Source organism: Schistocerca nitens, chromosome 6 (assembly GCF_023898315.1).
Source record: "Schistocerca nitens isolate TAMUIC-IGC-003100 chromosome 6, iqSchNite1.1, whole genome shotgun sequence".
NCBI lineage: Eukaryota > Metazoa > Arthropoda > Insecta > Orthoptera > Acrididae > Schistocerca > Schistocerca nitens.
In genome coordinates, this window is record NC_064619.1 from 541,796,752 (window position 1) to 541,823,520 (window position 26,769).

The following is a 26,769-nucleotide window of genomic DNA, read 5'->3' on the forward strand; positions in this document are numbered from 1 at the left end:
AGGGAGGCGAAAGCAAATAGCAAGAGGATAGACATGTCGCACGGAAGGGAAAAGGTGCTGCAAAGGCTGGGGTCCCATGGTAGCCAAGCACGAGCCTGCCAAAGAGCGGCAAGCCCCTGGTGGGAGAGGATGAGTAGGATATGGGCAGAGATGGGGGTGAGGAGGAGAAATGAGGTAGAGGTGGCCAGAGATGGGAAAAGGGTATGGACAGAGAGATGGGGGTAGGAGCAGATGAGGAGAGGGAGTGAGTTAGAAGATGGATCCAGAGAAGGGGAAGAAAGAAGTGTGTGTGTGGTGTAATGTATTTGTGTCGAACACATTCGAGGGGCAAAGTCTCTGGGAAAAGGCTAGTATAAAACCTTGATTAGCAGTTACAGCAATACTGAAACATCTAACTTGGGTGTAGGAATGATGATGATTATTATTACAGGCAGGTTTGAACATGATCTGTATCTACATCTTCATATTCTGTAAACACCGAAGTGCCAGATAGAGGGTACTCACACGGGTACCATACGTTGAGGTTTCTTCCCATACCAACTGCATATTGAGTGTTGGGAGATAATGTTCTAAGATGGGATGCTCAAGTGAATTGTAAGCAGTCTCCTTTGTTAACAGATTGCATTTTTCTGACATCCTGCCTATGAACCAAAATCTGCCACCAGCCTTACCTATGACTGAGCCCATGTGATCATTCCATTTCAAATGCTTACAAATTGTTCCATCCAGGTATTTGTATGAGGCAACTGATTCCAAATGTAATTCACTGATGATGTCGTCATAAGACACTGCTTTTCTGTGTTCTGTGAAGTGCACAATTTTATATTTTGAACAATTACAACAAGTTGCCAATCTTTGCACCACTTTGAAATATTTTCAATATCTGACTGGATCTTTGTGCAGTTTTTTCAGATAGTACCCCATTATAAATAACTTCATCATCAGCAACGTGTCTGAGCTTACTATTAATATTGTCTTTCAAGTCATTAACATACACTATGAACAAGGATCCCAACACAATTCCTTGGGGTATATCTGAAGATACTACTATTTCTGTCAAGGACTCCATCCGAGGTAGCATCCTGCCTCCTTTCCAGCAAAAAAATCATCACTCCATTTATAAATTTTGTTTAATATGATACTCCATAAAAGAGAGGAAACAACTAGTAGTGACACAGGGTATGCTACGACATGTACCATAGAGTGGCTAGTGGAGTGTAGATGTAAATACAGAAGAGTACTCAATTGCATCATTCTTTTTCATCTGCAACTGCATTTCATGTTCATGTTTCTTACATTCACATGTATTATACGCTACTAAAGATCATTTCATAAACTAAATCACAAAAATATACGAATGAAAACTTTGAGTAAACACATTTCAGTCCAGTCTATTTATTCATTTTAATGTTAAACTCATCAATGAATAGAATCTTATGGCTAAAATTTGCACCATGGAACTTTCTATAAAATAATGTAAAACAATGTGACTGCTAATCCAATATGTAAACAATTCCAAGTACTTATAGCTTTCTTGCAAGTGTTCAAAAATCTGACATACTTATGCAATGAAATGTTTCTGAATGAGGGTACAGACTTTAAATATGAGTTTAAAAACATTTCTTCCTTTGAATTATTAGTGTATTAGTTTTTGATTCTCAGCAAATGAAAATAATTGGTAACTATAAATATTTTGTCTATAAAATTATTATTTTGTATTTCATCACTGATGTACAAAATTTTACAATTTTTTGACAAGGAAAAGATAATTTCTAACAAAAATTATCATCTCAGATTATTTTTTGTGTATTCAGAATATGTAAACATACTGAGAATCATGAGAATACTTGATTTTGTATACAAAAACAGTGATTTGAGAACTTCATGGTGCATATGAGGTTATTAATGCTAAAATTGAGTTTAAAAACATTTCTTCCTTTGAATTATTAGTGTATTGAGAGCTGCATCAAACCAGTCTCAGGACCGAAGACAACAACAACAACTATGCTAAAATTGTATAAAGCATAAACATCCCATCTAACAGGAGTGTACATTGTCTGCACATATCATGAATTAACATTATTTTTGAAGTTACTAGTGACCATAACCTCAAAAACATTTAAGGGAAACAGTAAATATTATCCCAAGTTTTTCTGTTGTCATAATAATCTTTTTGGCTATTAATCACTTCAAATCTTAAAGGTTATCAGTAGAACTTATGGTATGATAGATCCATAAATTAAAAGAGAATCAGCAAGCTTCATTTAAAGTTACTTGTTTGCTGTTCTGTAAAATATTGTACCAGCCATAATGCAGCCCCACCTTGTATGTTGCTCCGAGGCATGGTTTGGGTAAGTTGATGTTCATAAGCAGCTGGAAATTGCCCTGACAGCTGTCATGTGATTGCAAGGAATGGCTACAAAAAGTCTTGTACCAGAGATGCCAAAGATACCTTAAGTACTAGCCTCTCTTGTGTATGCCTGGATGCTGTCTCCTCTACAGGAAGTACAGGCTCTATCACTAATCATCCATTTGACTGAGGGCGGCATGTCATTGGTAGGGATAAGCACTGTGTACAGGGGAGACAGGAACCACGAAGACCTAAAGGTGTTACACACGTTCCCCTAACCAATAAGTTAGAGGTGCTGTCTTCCACTGAAACTGAGCCAGTAAGACTCATTTTATCTCTTGGAAACATGCTACATTCCATATCAAGGAGAGACAAATACAAAAGTGTATGGCTCTATTAATCTTTGGCATTTCAGAGATGTGGCAAATAATGTTAGCCCATTGTCAAACTGTAGCAAGGGATGGAACATATACCCTTGTGCACCTAGTGCGTATTCCTGGGGGCCTCATTCAACCTGTTAAATAGGCAGTTCTGGCAACCACTGAGGGAATAGTATGAAGCCAAATGCAGTTTGCAGTGCACACTGATATAAATGATGCCTATTGTCTGGGCTCTAAGGTCACACTTTGATCATTCCAGCAACAGGCAGAGGAGATTTGCTCATGGAGTTTCAACGAAGTTCACAATCTGCAGCATTATCCCCAGAACTGATTGTGGCCCCTAATTTTGATCTGAATGGAAGGCTTGAACCAGATATTTCAAATGCTTTGTGACACTAGGCTGTGACTTTCTAGACTTGCACTAAAGGATTGAGAACTGTAGTGTCTCCCCAAATAGGACAAGTGTGCACTATAAATCAAAGGCAACTATCCAGGTAGCTGACGGTGTGTAGATTGCACACAGGTTTTTAGATTAGGCAAAACTCCACCCAGACCAGACAACGATAGCTGTAGGAGAGCCAGAGGTACCAAAGTAAGATCTAAATAAATTCCCTTCAGAGGCAATAGTATTTAAATTCTAGCAGTTAACTTCCAAAGCATTTGCAGAAAAACTGCAAGAGTTTGAAGTGCTCCTAAGAAGCAGTGGAACTCGCATAAGCTAAGTACAGAAAGCTGGTTAAAACATGAAACTGATAGCAGTGACAATTCTGTCAAAAATTTAGGTGTATATTGAACAGATGGGCTAATGGGATATAGGGTTGGTGTATTTGTTGCAGTAGACAAGAAACTCAAATTCACACAGACATACATTGAAGCTGCATGTGACTTTTTCACAAGATTCAGTATCAGGTGTGGGCCTGAATTTATAATTTGATCCTTCTACCAGTCACCAAACTCATGTCCAGATATAATCAAAAACTTTTAAGACAACCTCAGTTCACTAGTAAATTTCTAAAACTTACTGTAATCGTTGGAGGAAACTACAATCATCCAGTTGTCCACTGGAATAATTACAGTTTTGTTAATAATGGGTGTGACAAGACACCCTGCAAAACTTCACTAAATGGCTCCTCTGAAAATTATCTAGAACAGATAGTTCAGAACCCCACTCTGCATGGAAAAATATTGGATTTAATGGTAACAAACAGGGCTGACCTCTTTGAGGATGTCCACAGTGAAACTGGTATCAGTGAGCACGAGGCAGTTGTAGAAAACATGACTACCTAAGTACAAAAAGCAACTAAAGCAACTATAAAGGTTTACCTGTTCAGCAAACTGAATAAGGAGACACTAGTATTGTCTCTCAATACAGCACTCTAAACATTTAATTCTGAAGAAGAGCATGTAAAAGATCTGTGGCTCAAGATTAAAAGAATATCTGACCATGCACTTACACTTATGTATCCAGTAGAACAGTTCATGATTGGGAGTGACCCTCCATAGTATGCAGAAACCTTCCATAGTATACAGAAACTTCTAAAGAAAGTGAGGCTACTGCATAACAGGGGTAAAACAAAGCAAGGGCTACAGATGGAGAAATGCTAAATGAAACACGTTTAGCTGTCAAGATGGTGAACAACAGCACATTATCAAAAAATCTCTCACAAAACCAGAAGAAATTCTGGTCATACGTAAAGGTGGTTAGTGGCACCAAAATAGTGTCCAGACATTCATAGAAGAGACAGAAACTGATATTTATTACAGTAGCAACAAAAAAAAGCAGAAATGCTCAAACCTCTTTCAAGTGTTCCTTCACAAAGGAAACTCTGAGAGTATTAGCCCAATTTAAAACTCTTCCCACAGCAAAGACAAATGAAGCACAGAACAGTGTCAGCATGGTTGAGAAACAACTGAAATCATTAAAATTAAACAAAGCTCCAGGAACATTGGAATCTCCATCAGATTCTATCCTGAATTTATGGCTGACTTACCCCCTCTTTTAACAGTAATATACAGTAGATCTCTTGCACAAATAACAATGCCTAGTGGTTGGAAGGCAGTGCCGGTTACACCCATTTACAAGAAGGGAGTTGTGAGTGACCCACAAAATGATCATCCAATATCCTTGACATGCACCTGTTGTAGACTCTTAGAAGATATTCTGAGCTCAAATGTAATGAGGTATCTTGCACAGAAGGGCATCCTCCATGTCAAACAGCATGGATTTGGAAAATATCAGACGCGTGAAACCCAACTCTTGCCTTTCTCACATGGATGGATGATGATGGATGAAATATGGTGGAGGGCACTAAACAGTGAGGTCATCAGCATCCTTGCATTAATGTTATACCAAAGAAGATTTTCACAATCTATGGAAGAACATCAGTCAACTGGAAAACTACGTGTCATCCCACCACTGGAAACATAAAGCAACCCCAAGAATGCGAGTTTCAGAAAAGCCCGTAATAAAACCCCAGCAAAACACAGCAGGATATCTAAATAAAATTAGGCATAAAATACCTGTAAAGATTCTGTTAAAAAAGTGACAAATAACCGTCGTTGGATGACGACTTAGAAATAATACGTGACCCACTGTAAAGATGCTGTTAAAAAAGTGACAAATAACCGTGGCTGGATGACGACTTAGAAATAATACGTGACCCAGCCACTCTGTGACACATTAAGGAAAGAATTCCGTACACCACATAAAATCTTAAGACATGAACAACACTTGCCTCATTGTCAGTTAAAATAAGGGAAAATCCTCTGGGAGACCCAGTTCAACCCTCAGGTTGTCATATAAAACACACTCAGTTAAAATATGTCGTACTGACAGCTGTGTCCCGCATCTCTGACATACTGGGGGCTCCCCCGACATAAGAGGAAGCCAAGCATCAATGGACAATGTCCCACCCTGCGCCGAGTAAGAGCTACTTCATTACACTGTCGTGAGCGGAAAGAGGTAATCCATGGTCACACTGAAGTCTTAATGGAACACACTTTATTATTCATTACTTTCAGCCTCTGAGACTCCCACCAACATACAGCCTTCTTGGTCACAAAAGAATTGACAGTTCACAGAGGGACTCAACAGCGAGCAGGAGGAGGAAGGGAGCAAGCCTCCTTGGCGGCAGCATCAGGGAGTTCGTTTCCCTGGATACCTATGTGACCTGGAACCCAGCAAAAAATGATCTGCCAGGTACATCTGTCCAAGAGCGAGAAAGGCACGTTGAGAATCAGAGCAGATGGTCACTACGTCGTCTCATATGCTCCATTGCACTCAGGATAGCAAACAGTTTTGCGTAACAAACTGAAAACTGCTCTGGGAGCCCTATCCTGAGGACAATTTTGGGGAACACAACATGACAGCTGAATAAATCTCCCTGCTTAGAAGTATCCGTGTAGACAGTAATAAAATATGGGTGGCTGTGTAAGATCTCCTTATATTTAAGTTTAAAAACATAATCTGGGGTACAATGCTTCTGGTAAGCAATCAGTTCTAAAAGCAATCTGGGCCTTGGTAGTAGCCAGGGGGATGCCCTACTCCAATCCTGGCTTTGGACCTTAATGCCACCAAACTGCAATAATTCCAAGGCTCTCCCTTGCACAGATCCCAAATGGCCGTCTTGCTCATGGCCAATGATTGAACAGCCATTCCAATGGTGGCTGAACAACGTAACTGGATGCTGGCGATGTAGGAATGGAAAATGCCCTGTACGCTTAGCGTACCGCAAGAAGATGATGTTGAATAGACAGCGGAGGCTTACCAGCCTCTGCACACAAATTAACAACTGGGCTCATGCAATAGGCCCCTGTAGACAGCCTAATACCCTCCTGGTGAACTGCATCCAGCACTTTAAGGTACGAACACCTTGCTGACCCATAAATCTGGCATCCGTATTCAAGCTGGGGTCACACAAAGGCCTTATAAAGTTGGAGCAGATGTGCCCTGTCAGCTCCCCTAGACCTATGACTGACATATTTCACGATGTTTAAGGCTCTGAGAGATCTGAGTTTCAGTTCTTTAAGATGTGGCAACCATGATAACTTCTCATCAAAGGTTAGACCCAGATACTTCACCTTTTCCTTAAAAGTGATGGTGGTGTCCCCCAGTTTTAAAACGGGCAAATTAAACAGACAGCAGGAACGATTAAAATCAACATAAACTGAGAATTTAAAACCTGTGGTGCAAGGCCATTCTTCCAACTGCCTGATCATCAGCTGCAATTGCCAAGTAGCCCTCACGAGGCTGGAGGATGCACAGACGATGGAGAAGTCATCCACAAACAAGAAACATAGTATTGGACATCGCACTGTGGTTGTAATACTATTGATTGCAATGGCGAAAGCCGTGACAAAATACTCCGTTGAGGAACACCATTCCCCAGCTTAAAACGGTCAGACAGGGTATTACCAACACTGTATCTAAAATATCTGTCCAAGAGAAAGGACTGTATGAAGAGCGGTAGATGTCCACATATTCCCCACTGATGGAGCTGCGACAAAATATTATGCCTCCAGGTGGTGTCGTAGGCCTTTTCCAAATCAAAGAAAACAACGTTAAGGTGTTTCTTGCGAAGGAAAGCTTGGTGAATTGCAGGTTCAAGCAGGGTCAGGTTATCAAGAGTAGAGTGATACCTCCTGAACCCACACTGGGAGCGACTGAGTAGGGACCTGTTTCAAGAACCCACACTAGATGCCAATTGGCCATACGCTCCAGTGTCTTTCCTATGCAGCTTGTCAGGCTAATACTACAATAACTACCAGGGTCTGTCCAATCCTTTCCTGGCTTTAAAACTGGGATTAAAATAGATTCTTTCCACAAGTTGGGAAAGTCACAAGTTATCCAGATTTTATTGAAGAGCTGAAGGAGGACTTCGTTCAACTGTCTGTCCAACTCTTGAAACATGCTGTAGGTTATCAGGTTGTTTCCAGGGGTCGTATCACAAGCAACTGACAAAGCAGAATCCAGCTCCCACAGAGAGAAAGGCTGGTTGTACTCTTCCATGTTGGTGGAACGGAAATCAAGATCAAGCTTCTCCTGGGCCTCCCGATATAGACAGAAGGTGGGATCAGCCATTGTCTGAGCTATGTCCCTCATCGATGTTACAAGAGACCTCTGTATTCTTTCAGCTGCTATTGGCTGTCGATAGTTGTGCCTTGAGATCCTCCTGATGGCTTCCCATACTTTACTTGCAGATGTGGACATACTGATGGAGTTCATGAACTCTTAGCAAGACCTCTACTTGCTCTCCCAAATTATTCTCCTGCCTTCGCACACGCCATTTGAAAGTTTGCAAGATTCGCATCTGTAGAGCATCAATTGAATCTGCGCATAGCTGCCCTCCTGTGCCTGATTGCAAAATGACACTCATCATTCCACCAAGGGGCAGGTCACCTCCAAGGAACTTCCACAGACTTTGGGACAGATGCATCAGCGGCACGGCGAATCACAGCTGTAATGTGATCCACCCAGCCCTGGACGCCATCACATTGCTCGAAAACAGCTAACAGCCTATAAAGTATCCAGTTAGCCTTCTTGAATAACCATGCCAGTGACTTTCTTCCAGGATCTGCTCCATGGTAGATGGATCCAGATAGGGAAATGGTCACTATCATGAAGGTCATCGTCCACTGCCCACTGAGGAGTGTCTCCAAGAGCAGGCGAGCAGAAGGAGAGGTCTACGGCTGTAGATGAACCTGCAGCAGTGGTAAAATGTATGGCTTGACCTATGTTCAGCAGTATAAGATCTGTCATGAGTAGCATATGCTCAAGTACCCGACCCTTGGGGCATGTGGTGTTAGAATCCCATAGTGCACTGTGTGCACTGAAGTCCCCAAAAAGAAGAAAGGGACGGGTTAGTTCATCAAGAAGATGAGAAGGACCTCACTATCAAGAGGCTCATGGGATGGTAGGTACACAGAGCACACTGTGATGTCAACACAGGCCACTATCCGAACAGCAAGCGCTTGTAATGTTGTTAAGAGAGTAGGTGAAGAGTGAAAAGTGTCCTTTACAAACACTATAACCCCACCCTTTGCCCTCTTACCAGTAAGGCCGCCGTTTCTATAAAGGTGATAGCCTCCAAGTACAGGAGTGTCAGTCTATTTAAAATGAGTCTCTTGAAGGCAGAGGCAAATGGATCTGTTCTGTACAAGGAGTCTCAGTTCCTACAGAAGAGTCCTGTATCCATTTGTATTCCATTGGAGGTCTTGACTTATCCCTGTCTTTGTGCTGGAGTGGTGAGGCACTTGTAGAGCGAGGTGGATTTTAGAGCTGACTTGTTCTGGTGGCTAGGCATCAAAATCCATGATGTCGTCATCATCAGTCAGACGTGCTGCCAGAATTACGTCTGATGGCGCCTGGTCAGCTTTCGTACCAAATGTTGGGATTCTTTCCCTGCTCCCTTTCCCACTTCTTTTTTTAAGAAACTTGGTGTTGAGGGGCACTCTGCTTTTGGGGTGCCTTCGGGCTGTGCACCGTGGAAGTATTACTGGTTTCTTCTGTTGTAGCTGTCTGGATCGCTATGTCTTTCACTTTACTTTGGCACATACAGGTGCAAGTACAAGTGCTGGAGGTGGATAATGGAACACTGGAACATCTGAGTCATAGGTTTCTGCACCAACGAAGCATAAGTGATCAAGACAGGAGGTTTCATCACCTGATAGTCGTTTTCGGCTTCTCCGCAGGGGATCCACTTGGTCACTTTGATTTCCTGAATTTTACGTTCCTCTGAAAAACATGGCAGGCTCGGCTCCAGACTGGGTGACTCACAGAGCAGTTAATGCAGACTGCTGTAGATGGACAGTCAGTCCCAGCTTCATGGGCTGCCTTTCCACACTTCCCACAAGTTGCTTCACCTCTGCAACTCAGCACTGTATAGCTAAAACACTGGCATTTGAAGCATCACATAGGGTTAGGTACACAGGGTCAAACCCTAAGTCGGAGGCAACCTGCCATGATGTGTTCAGGTAGTGTTGGAGAATTGAAGGTCACAATAAAAGTGGCATCCTTCTCAGTCTCTCCATTGTTCTTGCGTGTCCTTTGTTCCACATCTATGATCCCCTGTGGTGTCCATTCTTGTTTGAGTTCAGCAACATCTATATCCATAATATCATGGCAGGTTACCACACCTTTGCCGAAGTTAAGGGAGTTATGCAACTCAACAACGATGATGTACTCACTCAATTTCTGTAACTTCTTAAGGAGTTCCACTTGCTTAGTCCGGTTAGTCTCAACAAGTAAGGAACCATTTCGCATCCGCTTAATACACTTTAGGGTACCAGCCAGCCCTTCTAAGCCTTTACGGATATATATGTGATTCATGACTTCTTGAGCCCCGTTACTGACAACAAGTTGATTATCAGGAAGACTAGCCTCCCTCATTCTTTTTGATGAATGGGTGTGAGAACTCCCAGGTGGTACACCCTTCCTGCTGGGAGGAGAAGAAGATGATTTCGCGGGTTCCATCTCAGTCCCACGAGCAGCTATGGAAATAAAGGTCCACTCAGACAGAGCTCCACTTGCCTGAGTAAGCCTTATACAACTGAGGTGCGGCAGGTTCCCCAGAGGTTGCCGAAGCATGCTCAGAGTTTATGGTGGCAGGGGACTGGTGGAGCTTAACAGTCCCCAGCTCAGGAACCCCTAGGTCACCAAGTCCATATGCAGCAAACAAATGCTGAGTCCCTGAAGGCTTTTCTCACATGACATCCTGAGAGCCATGGATTGAGACACTCAGGTTGATGCAGTATTTGTTAACTTTTGAAATGCACTTGACTCAGTACCACAAATATGCTTTAGAAGTGCGTTTTGTGATGAGGTTGAAGATTTATTGGTAGAGAGAATGCAATTTGTCATCTTTTATGGAGAGTCATTGACTGATGTAGAAGTAACTTCAGGTGTGCCCAGGGCAAAGTCTTGGGACCCTTGGGATGCAGTTGTCTGTAATGAAGTACTGTCTAAAGAAAGCTGCACAAATCTTCAGCAGATCTTGATAAGATTTTTTCAAGTGGTGTGAAGATTGGCAACTTTATTTTACACATTCAGAAATGTAAAACTTCATACTTCACAATATGAAAACATTTAGCACACTAAAATTATTATATAAATGATATACAGTCCGAATCAGTCGACTCATACAAATAACTGGGTGTAACAATTTGTAGGAATATGAAATGGCAATACCACATAGATCCAGTCAAAGGTAAAGCATGTGGCAGACTTTTGTTCACTGGTAAAATATGGGAAATGCTATCAATCCACAAAGGAGATTGTTTATAGAATGCTCATGTGATCTGTCCTAGAATGTTGCTGAATAGCATGGGGCCCATACCAAATAGGTCTAACACGGGCCATTGCACATATACAAAGAAAGGCAACACAAATGTCACAGAGTTGTTTGACTCATAAAAAAGTATCACTGTGATGCTGAAAGAACTGAACTGGCAAATGCTTAAAGACAGACACAAACTATTCTTTGAAAGCTTACTTTGTAAGTTTCAAGAATCATCTTTATGTGATGACTCTAGGAATATACTACAACATCCTTTGTATCATTCATGTAGTAACTCCAAAGACAAGATTAAGCTAATTACAGTACACAGGGGCATTTAAGCAATTATTTTTCCTGTGCTCCATATGTCAATGGAATGGCAAAAACCTCTAATAACTGATACAATGGGAAGCAACTTCTATCATGAACTTCAGAGTGTATTACAGGGTATAGACGCAGATTGATTACTGGATGAATCAAGTCTCCTCTGATGACGATAGTGCCATTGGAGAAAAATCGTACTAACAAAGTGAGGTTTTCTGTACAGTTATTGGTTATATTAGGTGACAAGTCTAATGGTTGAAAGAAGGGTCCAATTATTAGTTAATCACATCCTTGGTACTGACATGAGTCTTGACCAAACAAGCTCACTTGCAGCTTCAATTTCTATACAAGTTAATTTGAATTTGTGTCTACTGCAGCAAATACACTACATTCCTTTTCAGTTAGCCTATTCTTCCAATATACACTTCAATTGGAACAAAAAACAAATCTCACTGTTGTAAATTTAGGGTTTTAGCCAACTTCTCTACCTTGTATGATATGAGCTCCACAGCTTTTTGCTTTGTTGCAAATTCTTCAGCAACTGATCAGCAGAAACTTAATCTTTCCATCCATGAGCGCCATTCCTTTGGGTCTTACACTAATACTTTGGGATTTCTTACAGCTATTGTTAACCCAATTGGGTGGAGAGTTACCTAAAAAAAAGTTCACTCAATACATAGTTACCTAGGTAGTAGCCTATGACATGTAGTGTAACGTTGCCCCATTTAGGGGGCCCTACAGTTCTCAGCACTGTAGCATAAGTCCAGATATTCACAACATAGTTCACCACAGAACATTCGGAGTCTCTAGTTCCAGCCGTCTACATGGCTCAGAATCAGAGGGACCCTATCAGTTCTACAGACAATGTTTCAGATTGTGAGATTTTTTGAAACTCTGTGAGCAATGCGTGCCTCCTCACCCTTCTCTGTAAGTCACTGGATGATCCGAATATGACCTCAAAGCCCAGGAGAAAGATATTTTTCATTTCAAAGTTTACAAGAATCCGCCTTTTTATGCATCTTTTTCCCTGAGTGGTTACTAACCGACTGCTTCAACATGAGGCCTCCAGGCAATGACACAGAGTGCAAAAGTTCACCCTTCCCCTCCCTTTGTGCTATTCCCCTGCAATGGTCACAGCATGCTTCCCAACAGGTGAAGTGTCTCACATTGGCTCAGTTTCAGTGGAAGACAGCATCACAAACTTGATGCTTAGGGAGATAATGTAATAACCTAAGTTTATCTGGTTTCTGCTTCCCCTGTGCAGGAACCCTAGACTTCCCACTGGCATATTACTCACAGTCAAGTGGATGATTGGTAATGGATCCTCTGATTTCTGCATATTTCTGGTACATGACTCTCAGTATTTCACCCACCACACCCTTTCAAAGCAGTTTTCAATCAACTGACACAGGTCAGACTGATTTCCAGCTGCTTATGAACAGCAACTAACTCTACCTGCAGCTGAGAACAGCACTCACATTTGAACTGACTTATTCGCCAACTAATGGGGGGCAGGGGGCTATAGTCTAAAAAAGACTCGAACAAAGAGCAACACAGTTTTTTTTTTTTTTAAGTTAACAAACATTTCCAGAGGTGAAAGAAGTGACAAGTGGCTTAATTACTAAAAGCAAACATATGCTAACACTGCTGCAGATGCACTAAAACTGAATTTCTCATTTAGGTATCACTTCTATAGCAGATCTTATCACAATAATATAAAATTCAGCAGTGCCTGCTGTGGTGTCACCGCCAGACACCACACTTGCTAGGTGGTAGCCTTTAAATCGGCTGCGGTCCGTTAGTATACGTCGGACCCGCGTATCGCCACTATCAGTGATTGCAGACCGAGCGCCGCCACACGGCAGGTCTAGAGAGACTTCCTAGCACTCGCCCCAGTTGTAAAGCCGACTTTGCTAGCGATGGTTCACTGACAAAATACGCTCTCATTTGCCGAGACGATAGTTAGCATAGCCTTCAGCTACGTCATTTGCTACGACCTAGCAAGGCGCCATGTTCAGTTACTATTGATATTGTAAAAAATGTACAGACAAGAGCTACGTTCAACATTAATGGATTAAAGTTAAGTATTCCGCCAGCTACATCCTTTTTTTCTAGGATAAATTCCTTGTCCTGTTCCAGACCTCACGCCAGCCTGCGTGAGCTAAAACGCGTGCCTTTCGGCTTCCTCTAGAATTCCCGGGTTGGCTCTCCTGCCAATCCACAACACCTGCAAATCCCTGCTATCTTTTCAGCTGCATTGTTGCCACCAAGATAGATAGTTGTTCAAGTCAGGTGGCAACTTTAGGAGACAACTGTAGTTCTGTGTGTGCATGTTTGCATGTTAACCTGAAGTACTTTGCCTAGAAGCTACTAAGTTTTTAAAGATTTCCACATGTCTGTCAGCTTTTCAGTGCTGTGCCTCTGTATCCTACTGGACATCTTGAATTATCCGTAAATGAAATCAAATGTAGGCATATCATAGTAATTCATTAACTTTTATCTTTTTCAACTTAGGTAAAGATAAAAATTAAAATAATTATGAGAGAAGATTAAAATAACCAAGACTCACATTTACTATAATGACAGTGTTTTTCAGCTTCAGTTTGTACTCTATTTCTTCCATTGTGAAAAAGGGGGATGTGTCAGTGACGTTCAGGAACTTGATGCTTGCATCTGTAATGAGGACAAGATACTTCATTTTACACTTACAAAACCAAGTTACAAACCATTAAATAAACTGCGGGTCAAAGCATAAACTAAAGCACTTGCTCACTCTCATGCACTCACACATGTGTTTTGTAAATCTCGTCATGAAGGAGAACATTCTGGGATTTGAAATGAGAAGTTAAACATTCACAGACAAGTCCCCACTGAAGACTGTTTCAGTAAGAAAATCCTGTGTAACAACTATCCTTTGTTACACAGAAGCTTGGTGATGATTTGGGCAATTGAAACTGGCATGGTGGTCAACAAAATAGTTTTTACTCAAGCAGCAGGTTATCCTAATGATCATAACACCCTTTTAATTTTTCTCACACTTTGGAGTACCAACTACAAAAATTCATTCATATCACAATTAGGAAAAAGAAATCTAGTTAATGTAATGTGTCTATGTGGGCACTAATTAAATGCAGGAATATATGCGTTAAGTGTTGAGGATTAAAAAATAGCAGTTTACAATTGCAGGAGCAATATAAAGAAAGCAGGAGTTCTCATACACACGAAAGTAATGATAAACTCTAAACTATACATATGAATAGCTTTTGCACAGAACAACATATGGAAACATAAGCCTGTACAGTAAAATTTACTGCCTACCAGCACAATTATAATTATTACACTTTACATATTTCCACAAGAAAAGAAGTTACAGGAAAAATTTATGTATATGGTGATTTCTATTTAACAAGGCACTGAGTCACTGACATGCACGAAGTTTAAATATTTTAGCAGTTTATTCCCACAAGCCAACTCACACACTAACAGCCACTGTCTACGAATTCTGAGGTCCTACTGCTAATGTGTCTGATGTGAGCAGCAATCTGCTGGAGTAGGTTGTGGAGGTAAGGAGGCAGCATTGTCCAGAAAAGGGGAGGAACAGCAGGTTATGGGTGGGGCAAGATGTTAGTGCTCCTGAGGGAGTGTGCAGGGAAGTCGTGGGGACAGGATAGAACTCCTACGTTCATTGTTGGGAGGTTGTGCTGCTTGGGGGGGGGGGGGGGGGAGTGGCATGAAGGGAGGAGAAAAAGAGGGAAGTAGAGAAGATGAAAGGACTTGAAAGTGCATGAGTGGGATAGAGGCTGTATGTAGAACAGGTTAATCATAAATGACCAACCACTTTAATACTATAAAAGGGATTATTCTTTATTGTGTAGGGCCATTAAAATAAAAAAAGTTTGCATGTTGTATCAGAAATTAAAAACTCTAAAAATCAAAGTAAAAAACTTATAGTTAGAAAGAAAACTGGTAAGTTTATCAACAAACAAGGTGATCTAATAGTTAAAGATAACAACCAGATGGTCCATGTCAACAAACCTGTAGCTAGACTTTTCAACAATCACTTTCTACAAATAACAGACCCACTCCCTATGGCCAATTGAAAAAAGTATCTAAGCAGGGCCTGTATATGACAATCAGTATCAAAATGAAACTTCCTGGCAGATTAAAATTTTTGTGTGCCACATTGAAACTCAAACTCAGGACCTCTGCCTTTCGCAACCAAGTGCTCTACCAACTGAACTACCCAAGCACAATTCACAGCCTGTCCTCACAGCTTTACTTCTGCCAGTACCTTGTCTCCTACCTTCCAAACTTCACAGAAGCTCTCCTACAAACCTTGAAAGACAAGCACTCCTGGAAGAAAGGATATTGCGGAGACATGACTTGGCCACTTCCTGAGGGATGTTTCCAGAATGAAATTTTCACTCTGGAGTGAAGTGTGCACTGAAGTTTCATATCAGTGCACACTCTGCTGCATTGGAAACAAAATGACTATTCACGTTGGTGTGTAGGAGGTACGAGTCTGGCAATACACAATCTGGCTTTCGGAAAAACATCATCCACACAAGTGCAAAGATTGCAAGAGCCAGCAAGTACTATACATCAAAGCAGCAATGACAGAAATAAAAGACAGCTTCAAGAGGGGAATTAAAATTCACCGGTGAAAGGATACCAATGATAAGATTCACTCATGACATTGCTATCCTCAGTGGAAGTTAAGAGGAATTACAGAATCTGCTGAACAGAATGATCAGTCTAACGCTTACAAAATATAGGCACAGAGTAAATCGAAAAAGACAAAAGTAATGTGAAGTTGCAGAAACAGGAACAGTGGGAAACTAAACATCAGGATTGGTGATCCCGACGTAGATGAAGTTAAGGAACTCTGCTACCTAGGCAGCAAAATAACCCATGATGGACAGGGCAAGGGAGGTGTAAAAAGCAGACTAGCACTGGCGAAAAGGGCATTCCTGGCCAGGAGAAGTCTTCTAGTATCAAACATAGACCTTAATTTGAAGAAGAAATTTATGGTAATGTATGTCTGGAGCAAGCATTGTATGGTAGTGAAACATGGACAGTGGGAAAAAAAAAAAAAAACTTAAAGCTTTTGAGATGTGGTGCTACAGAATAATGTTGCAAATTAAGTGAACTGATAAGATAAGGAATGAGGAGGTTCTCAGCAGAATTGGTGAGGAAGAGAATATATGGAAAATACTGACAAGAAGAAGGGACAGGATGGCAAGACATCAATTAAGGCATCTGAAAATAACTTCCACTGTACTAGAAGGAGCTGTAGAAGAAGACAGAGATTAGAATACGTCCAGCAAATAATTAAGGACACAGGTTGCAAGTGCTACTCCCAGATGAAGAGGTTGGTACAGGAGAGGTATCTGTGACGGGCCGCATCAAACCTGTCAAAAGACTAATGACTAAAAAACACTGATGGTCTTAGAGGGATCCTTTGCTGCTTTATTCATGGACTATGTTAATGTTGGACTGCCCCGTGACCCTGCCACATTCCACAGGAAGGCACAAAACAGATGGGCTGAAAAAGCATAAGTACCCTTTGCTACTTTGTATCACATTTAAATTACACTGAATGGTTTTGAACAGTCTCTGGAGGTTCCAGCCTGTACAGGACAGCAAAAATTGTTGTCGCGCTGCACTGCAAAAGGGTGTGATCACATTCCATGTTACCAGACAAGGTTGAAACGTCCAAGAGTCTCAGCAATGTCAAAGGCTCTCAAGCACAGCTTCCTGATGCTCACTGCACTGCGAACTGTCATTTTCAGCTGTGAAATGTGTTGGAACCAATGACTCAAGGAAAGGGGTAATTTCACTGACACTCTTTACAACACCCCTTGAGGCATTTTTGTATCAATTTGGAGAGGCAGTGTGCCTGAAATGTTTTCATCAGCCACTCATAAGAAATCTGCACGATTTCAACACTGAGCATTGCAGTTCTGACCTCCATCACAGAGGTGTCAAAATAAGGGTTAAAATTTGAGTAAGAGGGACTGCGACAACCTTCCACTTGTGTGACACAGTGGCATTGGGCAGAACTGTGGTGAAACTGGGTGCAAATGTGACACAAGTAATCCATTTTACATTTCACCTGAATTTCTGAGCTCTGACCTTATTTTTGCATGTGTTGACACTCACTGTTTGAAGCATCACTGAGCCTGGGGGTGACATCGCAGGATGCCTTGATTTTGTATCATTACAGTGGAAGATTGTAGGCACATTTCAGCCAAATTTCAAATTTATACATCACAATGAGAGACAGTTATAGGGTTTTGAAAAAGTTATCATTTAATTTTGTTGTTCAGTGTCTACATTGGAAAAGGAGTGGATGCCATAGGTGATTGGCTAAGAATCATGAAAAAGAATTCACAAATGTTTAACAACTAAAACTTAATCATAACATAATCTTTCTAAGTGTCAAAAGTAAGCAAAAAAGCTAACATTTTTATGATCCACTCATTTTAAGTACTGAAGTTGTGGAGCTCTTCAGAGAAAGCGTTTGAGATACCACATCTGAATTCCCCAACTATGCTGTTGTAATGGGGATAAACATAAATTTACCAGGTACAGAATCAGAGATACAAGCATCTGGAACAGATGGCAGAGAGAAATATTTCTGTGGTTTTGTATTAAACACTTTTCTAAAATAATAGGAATCAGAGCTCATTTGGCTGCTACAGTGTCAACAACTACTAGCACTGAACAAAAAGTTACGAAAGTCAGGAAGACAATCATTTTCACTAAGTAACAGAAGAAAATGTTTACAACCTACTCAGCAGCCAGCAGCAAGATATAGCTCCGGAGAAGATAATATGGAGGATCTGCATACATTCAGGAATATTAGAGGTGACATGCTAGATGTTCTTGAGCTGTGCAAGAACGTGAGCAAGGGATAGCTAAGAATGCCTGTCTAGAGTGGTCTAATGTAAAATGATCACACAATGTAGACCTAAGTTTTGGGTTACATGCCCATTTTCTAGTACAAAACTGGTTCCAAAGATGAGAACCAAGAAAAATTAAACATGTCAAGTTTTTAATCTATTGATTCTTGACTTAAACTGTAAAAGTTATCTCCGTTGACAATATTACATATGGATTTACAAAATTCATTAGGACAAAATTTACAATAACTGTAACTAATCATACATTGGAGTAGATCAACGCACAGACAGGAGCGGAATCTTTTGTTAAGCGAATGAAGACACCAAGATTCTAAGTAGGGATTGCATAATGTCTAAAAGGGCTTAATAGTTGAACAGAGTTCATTCATTCAGTCATGTGGGGATACACACATCTGTTTCTTAATTTCTAACTGAGAAATATTTGTGCCCTTTCCCTCTATGTGTAGAACTTCAATGGCTACTGGGTATTTTTCTTTATGTAAAGTTTAGCAAAGAGTGAATTTAGCTTCTTTAACTTCCAACTTCTATGGTGTTGTCTAAGCCCAGAGCAGATTGTCCTCCCAGTCTGCCCAGTATAGCAACACTGACACTCTTGGCAGATCTTATAAACCACACTTTTCATGATATCTGGTTGTTTATCTTTTGAATTGAAGAGACAACTACTTACTGCCTATGGGACATAGAAAAGCACAAGAACACCTTGCTTTTAAAATGTTGCTTATCCTGTTTGAAGTGTTACCTGTAAAAGGTAAACTGCACAATTTCCTTTCGGTCTATCTATGTTGTTCACTAAGTACAGTAGTCATCTGGTTTCATATCAACATTAACCCTGACAGAACCAGAAGAAGATTTATAATCGAAAGGCCACACATACACTCCAAACGTGATACCAAGTGTTGGACCATCTAAGAGTAGATCTAGAATTAGCCCTACAGAAAGGTGACTATGAAAGTACAGAGTGCAGAAAAAAAATAAGCAGGCGCAGGCACAGCAACAGCAACAACAACTTCAATATAAGAAGAACAATGAGTTCTTAGTCATGAAGGAACTTAAAACTAGGACTGGAAGCAGTAACATGATCATGACTAGGGCAGATAAAGGAGAGCCTGTACTGCCGTTAAGTAAAACAGATTATACAAGGAATTTTTTTCCAGGCAGTGTAGCTGCAAAACATACAAGAAGATGCAACAGCTAAATACAAAGATCAGCTGAAGCAGGTAGTAAACAAGTACTCCAACACATTTTTCTGAATATGTCCATAAGAGCATTCTTCAAATAAATCCTAGGTCTCCACAGCTGCATGAGAAACCCAAACTCCACAAAAAAGAATTTCCAATGCAACCAGTGGTATCTGCAATATAAGCACCAGGAGGATCATCATCATCTTGAGGAATAAACTGAATTTCACAAGGAAATATAGCATTAAGAACAGTTTAGATTTATTTAACAGATGATAAGATTTCAACAAACACAAAATTAGTCTCTCCTAGTGTACATAGCTTGTTCTACAGCATTCATGTGAAATACTGAATAAATGTTGTGTTACTTTCATTGTATTTACACAATTTAATCCAAAAGAACAGCAGAACATAATTAGTATAGTGGAATGATGTTTAAATCTAAACTGTTTTTGCTTTCAAGGGAGCTATTATAAGCAAGCAGATGGTCTGACAATGGGCTTACCCTTAACCCCCTTGCCAGCAGAAATGTTCACGGACAAGTGGAGTACTGATTTTTCTTAATAGTGAACTACTGGTAAAAAATGTCACTGGCATTCTCTGTATGTGGAAAGGATCCAATAGACAACTCCACAAGTTTATGGAAAATATGAATCAATGGCATACTAGCATAAAGGTCAGTATGAAGTTAAGGGATTCCACCATTCATTTCCAAGACATCAGCTTACAGATAGGAAATAGAAACCATAAATTTAAAATTTATGGAAAAGACTCCTTTACTGACACACTCATCCCAGCTTCATCTCAACATCCTACAGCTTACAAACATGCAGCATTCCTCTTCTTTCTGTCCCCATGTTCCAAGAAGACTATGACCAGAAACTCAATACAATAAAAACAATAATCGCAAATAATGAATTTGATTCCAACATTATTGACAACATTCTCAATACAAAACTGAAGAAGCAAAGCTAGATCTCTAATGCAACCGGTGGGCAGCATAGACAGACTGAAAAGAAAATACTGCTGTTTACATTTTATAGGTAAACTTAAAAAAGGATATGCAACATTTTAAAAGCATAGAGTTTCTCTGGGCTTCTCTATGTCCCATAGGCAGTAGGTAGGTATCTCTTCAATTCATCGTCGGCCAGAGTGGCCGTGTGGTTCTAGGCGCTACAGTCTGGAAGCGAGCTACCGCTACAGTCACAGGTTCGAATCCTGCCACGGGCATGGATGTGTGTGATGTCCTTAGGTTAGTTAGGTTTAATTAGTTCTAAGTTCTAGGCGACTGATGACCTCAGAAGTTAAGTCGCATAGTGCTCTGGGCCATTTGAACAATTTTTTCAATTCAAAAAATAAACAACAAGACATCATGAAAAGTTGGGTTTATGAGCTCATCTGCCAGCAGTGTCAGTATTGCTACACTGGACAGACTGGGAGGATCATCTCCTCTAGGCTCAAAGAACACCATATAAATTGGGGATTAAAGAAGCAAGATTCATCCTTTGCTGAAAACTACATGAATAAAAACCATAAATACATAACAGATATAGAAGTCCTACACACAGAAGGGAAGATCACTAAGCTCACTCAGTTAGAAATTGAGGAACAGAAGTGTGTGTCCCCTAATTTATTACTCATTAAAAAACTGAATTCAAATATTCACTCCTTTTACACAATATTGCAAATACTACTTAGAAGAATAATCTTGGTATCTTCATCAACATAACAAAAAATTCTATTTCTGTGCTTAACTCTACTCCAATGTACATTTAATCATCTTTATTGTAAATGCTATCTGCATGAATTTTGTAAATCCATATGTAATTTTGTTAAAATTGTCAACAGGTAATTCAAGAATTGATAGAATAAACAGTTGGCATATTTATCTTTGCTTGAGGATCAGTTACGTTCTAGAAAATGGGCTTATAACCCGACACCTAGGTCATACAGTAATAATAAAGTTTGTGAAACAAGGCTAAAAATGTCTTTCATTACATTAATACAATATTGTTTATGACATGGTTTCCTAATGGCTGGAGTCTTAACTTTATAGCAGAAAGCAGATGGTCACTTTCACAAACTTGATCATGGCACCAAAACTAAACTCTGAATGGGAAGTGTCAAAAAACACGGAAAATCATTTGGTTCCATGCTTGGGCCACTCCTGCTTTTGATCTATAATGAGCCTAAAGGACTGCTCAAAACCTTATACGTTAGTTAATAAAACAAGCACACTGAGCCAAGGTCCAGACTCAACCATGCAGATAGATCCTAGATGATAACTGAACAGGCCACTATTGGTTCACAACACACAGTTTGTCTTTATCTAGGCATATATTATGTAATTTCAAGCAGATGTGAATAATCTGTTTGAGCATAAATAAATAGTAATGGTCATTCACTATGTGTAAAATGGAGATGACACAAAGATGAACTAATAAAGTAGCTCAGTTAAGCATGTTTTGAAATCGTCAGTATCTGTAATTGTGTTGACTCGAAGGCAAGGGTAGTATCTTATTTTGCATACGATTACTCCTGGTTGCTTTATAAAATTATCTTCTGTAGCTATGTGGCCAAATTTTTAAAAGTATTTACTCAGCAGAAGTGAGAAGTAAGAACACTCACTGATATGATACTGGAATATCCCAGGTGGAATTTTTATTCTGGGCACCTGCCCTCCCCTCCCATAAATACAAACTGAGGTTTGTGTCAGGCGGAGCAGGTGGAATGACCTACGACTAGTGGACGTAATGTGAAGGATAACGAGAAGGACAGGTTGGGGTACAGACTAAGACTGTAAGACCAAGGGAAGAAGAAATGAGTATATCAAAGAAACTTTTCTGTGGTACAGATAAGAACTGTAGAGTTTCAGCAAATCACTGAATGATAATTCACAGAGTCATAGATCTACAAAATAAACTTAAGTGAAAGGATCAGACTGAAGCAGCTGGAGGAAGAATCGGTGAGGGGCAGAGGTGGGTGTGACACGGACTCCTGGAGAGTGAGGCAACGGGGACTGTGGCAGAAAACCATATCTTCAATAGTGGAGGGTCACTTCTCATCTACACAATTAAGAGGAGCTGTTGTTACCAATAGTGGGATGTAGGAGTTGATGTGTCAGATGGCATGGGTTGCAAACAGTCACTGAAAATTGCTATGTTCAGATCAGTGCATTCATCTACATGAATAGGTGTTTAGTGAACAAGTCCACATAGAAGGCTGGTCAGGAATTGCAGCCAAAATGGTATACTGTCTTTGGCTGCTAACACAAGTGACCGTACCACTGATGGGATATGGCATTTCTGTGAAAGTACTGAAATAAGAAGTCCAAGATGTATGTGTGGACCTGAACTTACATATCGGTCCTCCACACTGTTATGATCCATGTGAGAGAGAGAGTTGAATATAGCAGCGGCAGCAGAATGTTTCGAATTACCATACCTGGCATGCTCTTAATCCTTGAACCACGCAAATATTAATCCACCGAGATTAAGAGATTGTTTTATAAGTAATGTTTGATTATGACACTGGCATGTCAAAGGGGACCCAAGAATAACCTGTACTGTACATTTATCCATTAGTGGAATTCTTAGATAGTAAAAAACATCAATTCAAAGTCTAATGAGATTTAATCAACAACAATACAAAAGAAAAGCAAAAGTTGGGTATTCTTTACAATAATAAATTAATGTAAATGTAGGTATCATACAATCCGCTACTATAAATTCCTTGAATATTTAAATTCAAGAACTGGACATCTGCACTAGTAGCATGAGAAAATGCTGATGCTTATAGTAAATAGACGACCATTCTTCAGTAACTACTGTTATCTATCAACAAACATAAGTGTCTTTTTTTTAAAGAATTTGACCAAGATGCTGATAATGTGCAGTTTCTTAATGCAGCACAGAAGCAGTTACTTTTTTCTCCACATTTATCAACTCTTACACCAATTGCACTGTGCACATTTAAAGCCTTTTTCACCAAGTAAATTAACTGATGGCATTAATAACTTACAGAAGCAATTTCTTATAAAAACTACACTGTTAATATATGACTCAACTTATTCCACAACCAATACAGTTAATTATGGTTGGATGTAGAAAAAAATATATGAATAAAATAACATTCACTGAAGGGTGTAGTTATTCTGAAAAAAATTATGACACAAATGCCAAACCTCTCTCCTACAGGGCCAGGGGAGGAGAGAATTTCCAACTATGACTGCAAAATATCTGTAATCAAGTCAGGTTGTTCAAACAAATTTTGGGCTTGGTGATGGTTCACCTGAAGATAGCTGGCATGTCCCCTGTCGAAATATTGTCGGATTACATAACGACGAAAAGCTACAAGCCTGAAATTTGTTTGAACATTCAATTCGCCGGGAAAATTTTAAAATTCATAAGAAAAAGAATGATATAAGCCTGGGCGAAAAATTTCTTAAACACAGGTTTCTGCAATCAAAGTTACTCTACAAAAGAAGCTACTCTTACCAATCAGTAACATTTATTTTCCACAGGATACAGTAACAATGTTTAAAAGTTAGTACACAAGTATATGACATGACGAAAAAACTATGCAAAAAAATGGTTCTGTATCAGGCAGTAAAGCCAGTCTTTATCTGCATTCCTGACAGCTCGTAATTAATCGCTTCCTTTTAGTTGTGTGACCCTTTCTCAGTGTCCAGTGCCATCACTGGTTTCCTTATGCCACTGGCTGTATGAAGTAGATTAACATCTATTTTAAATAAGTACGTTTCAATTATCTTCTTTAAGTAAAGTACAGATAGTTTAGTCGTGCCGTGGCGCTCTGCTAACGTTCGTTATAAAAGGTGTATATGGCATAGTGACAATTGTCTGAAATAATCTCATGTGAAATTTACACGTACAACGTGTAAATACGTTCGAGGAGTGTTGTCAACAGCCAATGCGGTTACAATAAAAAAACACGCTAAATCTTTTAGGACAGTAGTACAATACTGACAGGTACAGTCCCTAAAATTCAACTGGACCGTATCTTCATATGTATCCAAAATTGACATTTGTGAACCGATCTTTATTACATATAAAACGCGATCGTCGCAGCCCACCTGAGTGTTAGTCAATACTGAAGGATGAAATACCTCTCCGACTGAGGCACTAATCAACTACATTAAGTTTCGGTTGTCTCCTTCGACAAAGGAATTACGGTGCTTTATATATACAGTACTTTCTTTAAAACGCGTGTGACCCACGTGCCGCACAAATGTTATTGTTACAGGGTTAATTCGTTGTTATATTTTATTGTGGGGAAAGGGAAATCGTAATCAAAAGATGACGACTTTTTACACTATTCTCTGTTTGTGTTAATGCAGGGCAAACATTTGAAAATTCTTTTACCCCGTAACAGCACACATCAAACACGGCACAAAGTCTTTCCAATAATACACACCCACTGAAGATCAGAGTTGAACCTTAACTTGCGCCAGCTGCTAGCGCTCTCCAAGTATCGATTAGTACCGTTCGATTCGAGTGTCGCCTAGCAGCAGTTCACGAAAAGTCACTTCGTTTAGATTAGATTAGATTTACTTTCATTCCAATTGTCCATAGTGAGGAAGTCCCCCAGTATATAGACCGTGTCATAAAAACCGTAATGCATGACAAATATTTACAACTGAAACATAATCTAATGTACTCTCCACAAGTCCCAAGTGGAATGATCGTCATTTTTTTAATGAACGCTATATGAAAGAATCATTTTACAAACACTCATTTACTAAGATCGCATTAATGCACTGAATTTAAAATTAAAATTATGTTTTGCAACGTGATATAACAAAAACAGGAAGGAAGATTAAGGACAGAATTTGAAGTACACTTCTTTTGTATAATAACATGCTAAATAGCTCAGAGTGACAGCCCCATTAGCAGCCATATAACGTCGATGCCGCTGAACTGTCGACCGAACTACGGCTGTCAGTGCTGCCAATGTGATAGCCACACTTCTGTGGAATCTCCCAGTTCTTTCAGTGTAGCTGTCTTTGTTGATAAACTTCATTCTTCAAGGTCCCTGATGTCTGTAATTATGTTTGGCAGAAAATCACAGAACGAAATACGGTAAATTGGAGTAAAAATAACTGATTGCTATTTTGCAACCAAAAATTACACCTTAACCATAGCAAAAAAACAAAGATCTAATTTTATAATGTATGGAACACCGCCGCACACAGGATGAACATAAATATCTGGCGTACTCAAACGACAAAAACTGAAAATGGTGGCACTAAAAAAACTCAATACGACAAGCTCACTGCTGTCAACAGTTCCCTGTAGGCAGAAGTCAAGAGGTGTAAGGCCTGGAGACTATGGTGGGTACCCAATACATCCTCTTCGACTTGTTCATCATCCAGGCAGATTTTCATCCAAGTAGGCTCTGACACCCCGGGGATAGTAATGCGAAGCGCTATATTGTTGTAGGTAAAATCCTTCATTTCCATAAACATTTCGGATAGCAAGTAAAATCGGTGTTTGCAGCATATGAACATAAATCTCACCAGTTACGATAGATTCAAAGAACAATGGACCAATCAAACCACGCGATGACAGACCACACCACGTACTAAGACCTGATAGATTAACGTGTTTGTCCATAAGAACTTGAAGAATTTCAGGAGTCCAGTACACGCAGTTGTGGCGGTTTACAGTACAGTTTAATTTGAATTGCCCCTAGTCAGACCAGTCAATAATCTCTGCAAACCGTTCATCTTCGCGAAGCATACCTTCAAAACAATCGCAGTACTCCATCCTTCGATCCGGGTCGTCCTCATTCATACCGTGCAGCGATCTTGGAGTGTACACTTTCCACTTTGCAGCCTTCAGAATTCGTCATACACCAGATCGGCTTAATCTGCTTTTACGTGCACTCTGCTTCACAGATTTTTGAGGTGACCTAGTAAAATGTTGCAACACAACAGCGTTGTGCGTGGAGTGCGAATGAACATTCTCATGATATTAATAAAAAGGACTTCGTCCAAAATAAAATAATAAATAAGTATTGTAAACAACATAATTCACTATTCTGTAAGAAATTATATCTCAGACAATACCCATGGAAAAAGATAATGAAAATCTCCATATTTTGTGACCAATGATTCTTCTAGAATAATTCTTCTCCTTCTTGTTCGAACTATTGTACTTGTCGTCTGTGATTGATGTCTCATAGCACAGAGGTGTGTAACAAACTGTATTATGTTGATAAGTAATATTTGAAAAATAGAGTTTCTGTGTCACTGAAATGAATTCACTTTGTTTGGACTTTTATTTCAGTATGATTCTCGTTCTATATAACTGGTAAGTT

At 39.9% G+C, this 26,769-nt stretch overlaps 1 protein-coding gene across 2 annotated transcripts in view; it reads right to left on the bottom strand.

The window, feature by feature from the left end:
• The window catches only part of LOC126262282 (focadhesin), a 298,944-nt gene extending 274,030 nt beyond the window's left edge, over positions 1 to 24,914 (bottom strand). The window contains exons 1-2 of one of the 2 annotated variants that reach the window (XM_049958798.1): positions 24,813 to 24,914; positions 13,897 to 14,000 (exon numbers count right to left, since the gene is read on the bottom strand). In XM_049958798.1, the coding sequence (XP_049814755.1) occupies positions 13,897 to 13,950 (54 nt within the window). In that variant the 5' untranslated portion in view covers positions 13,951 to 14,000; positions 24,813 to 24,914. Of the gene's footprint in view, positions 1 to 13,896; positions 14,001 to 24,523; positions 24,662 to 24,812 lie in introns of those variants that run through there. The other variant, XM_049958799.1, reaches the window with a different exon arrangement.
• Positions 24,915 to 26,769: the final 1,855 nt, after the last annotated feature.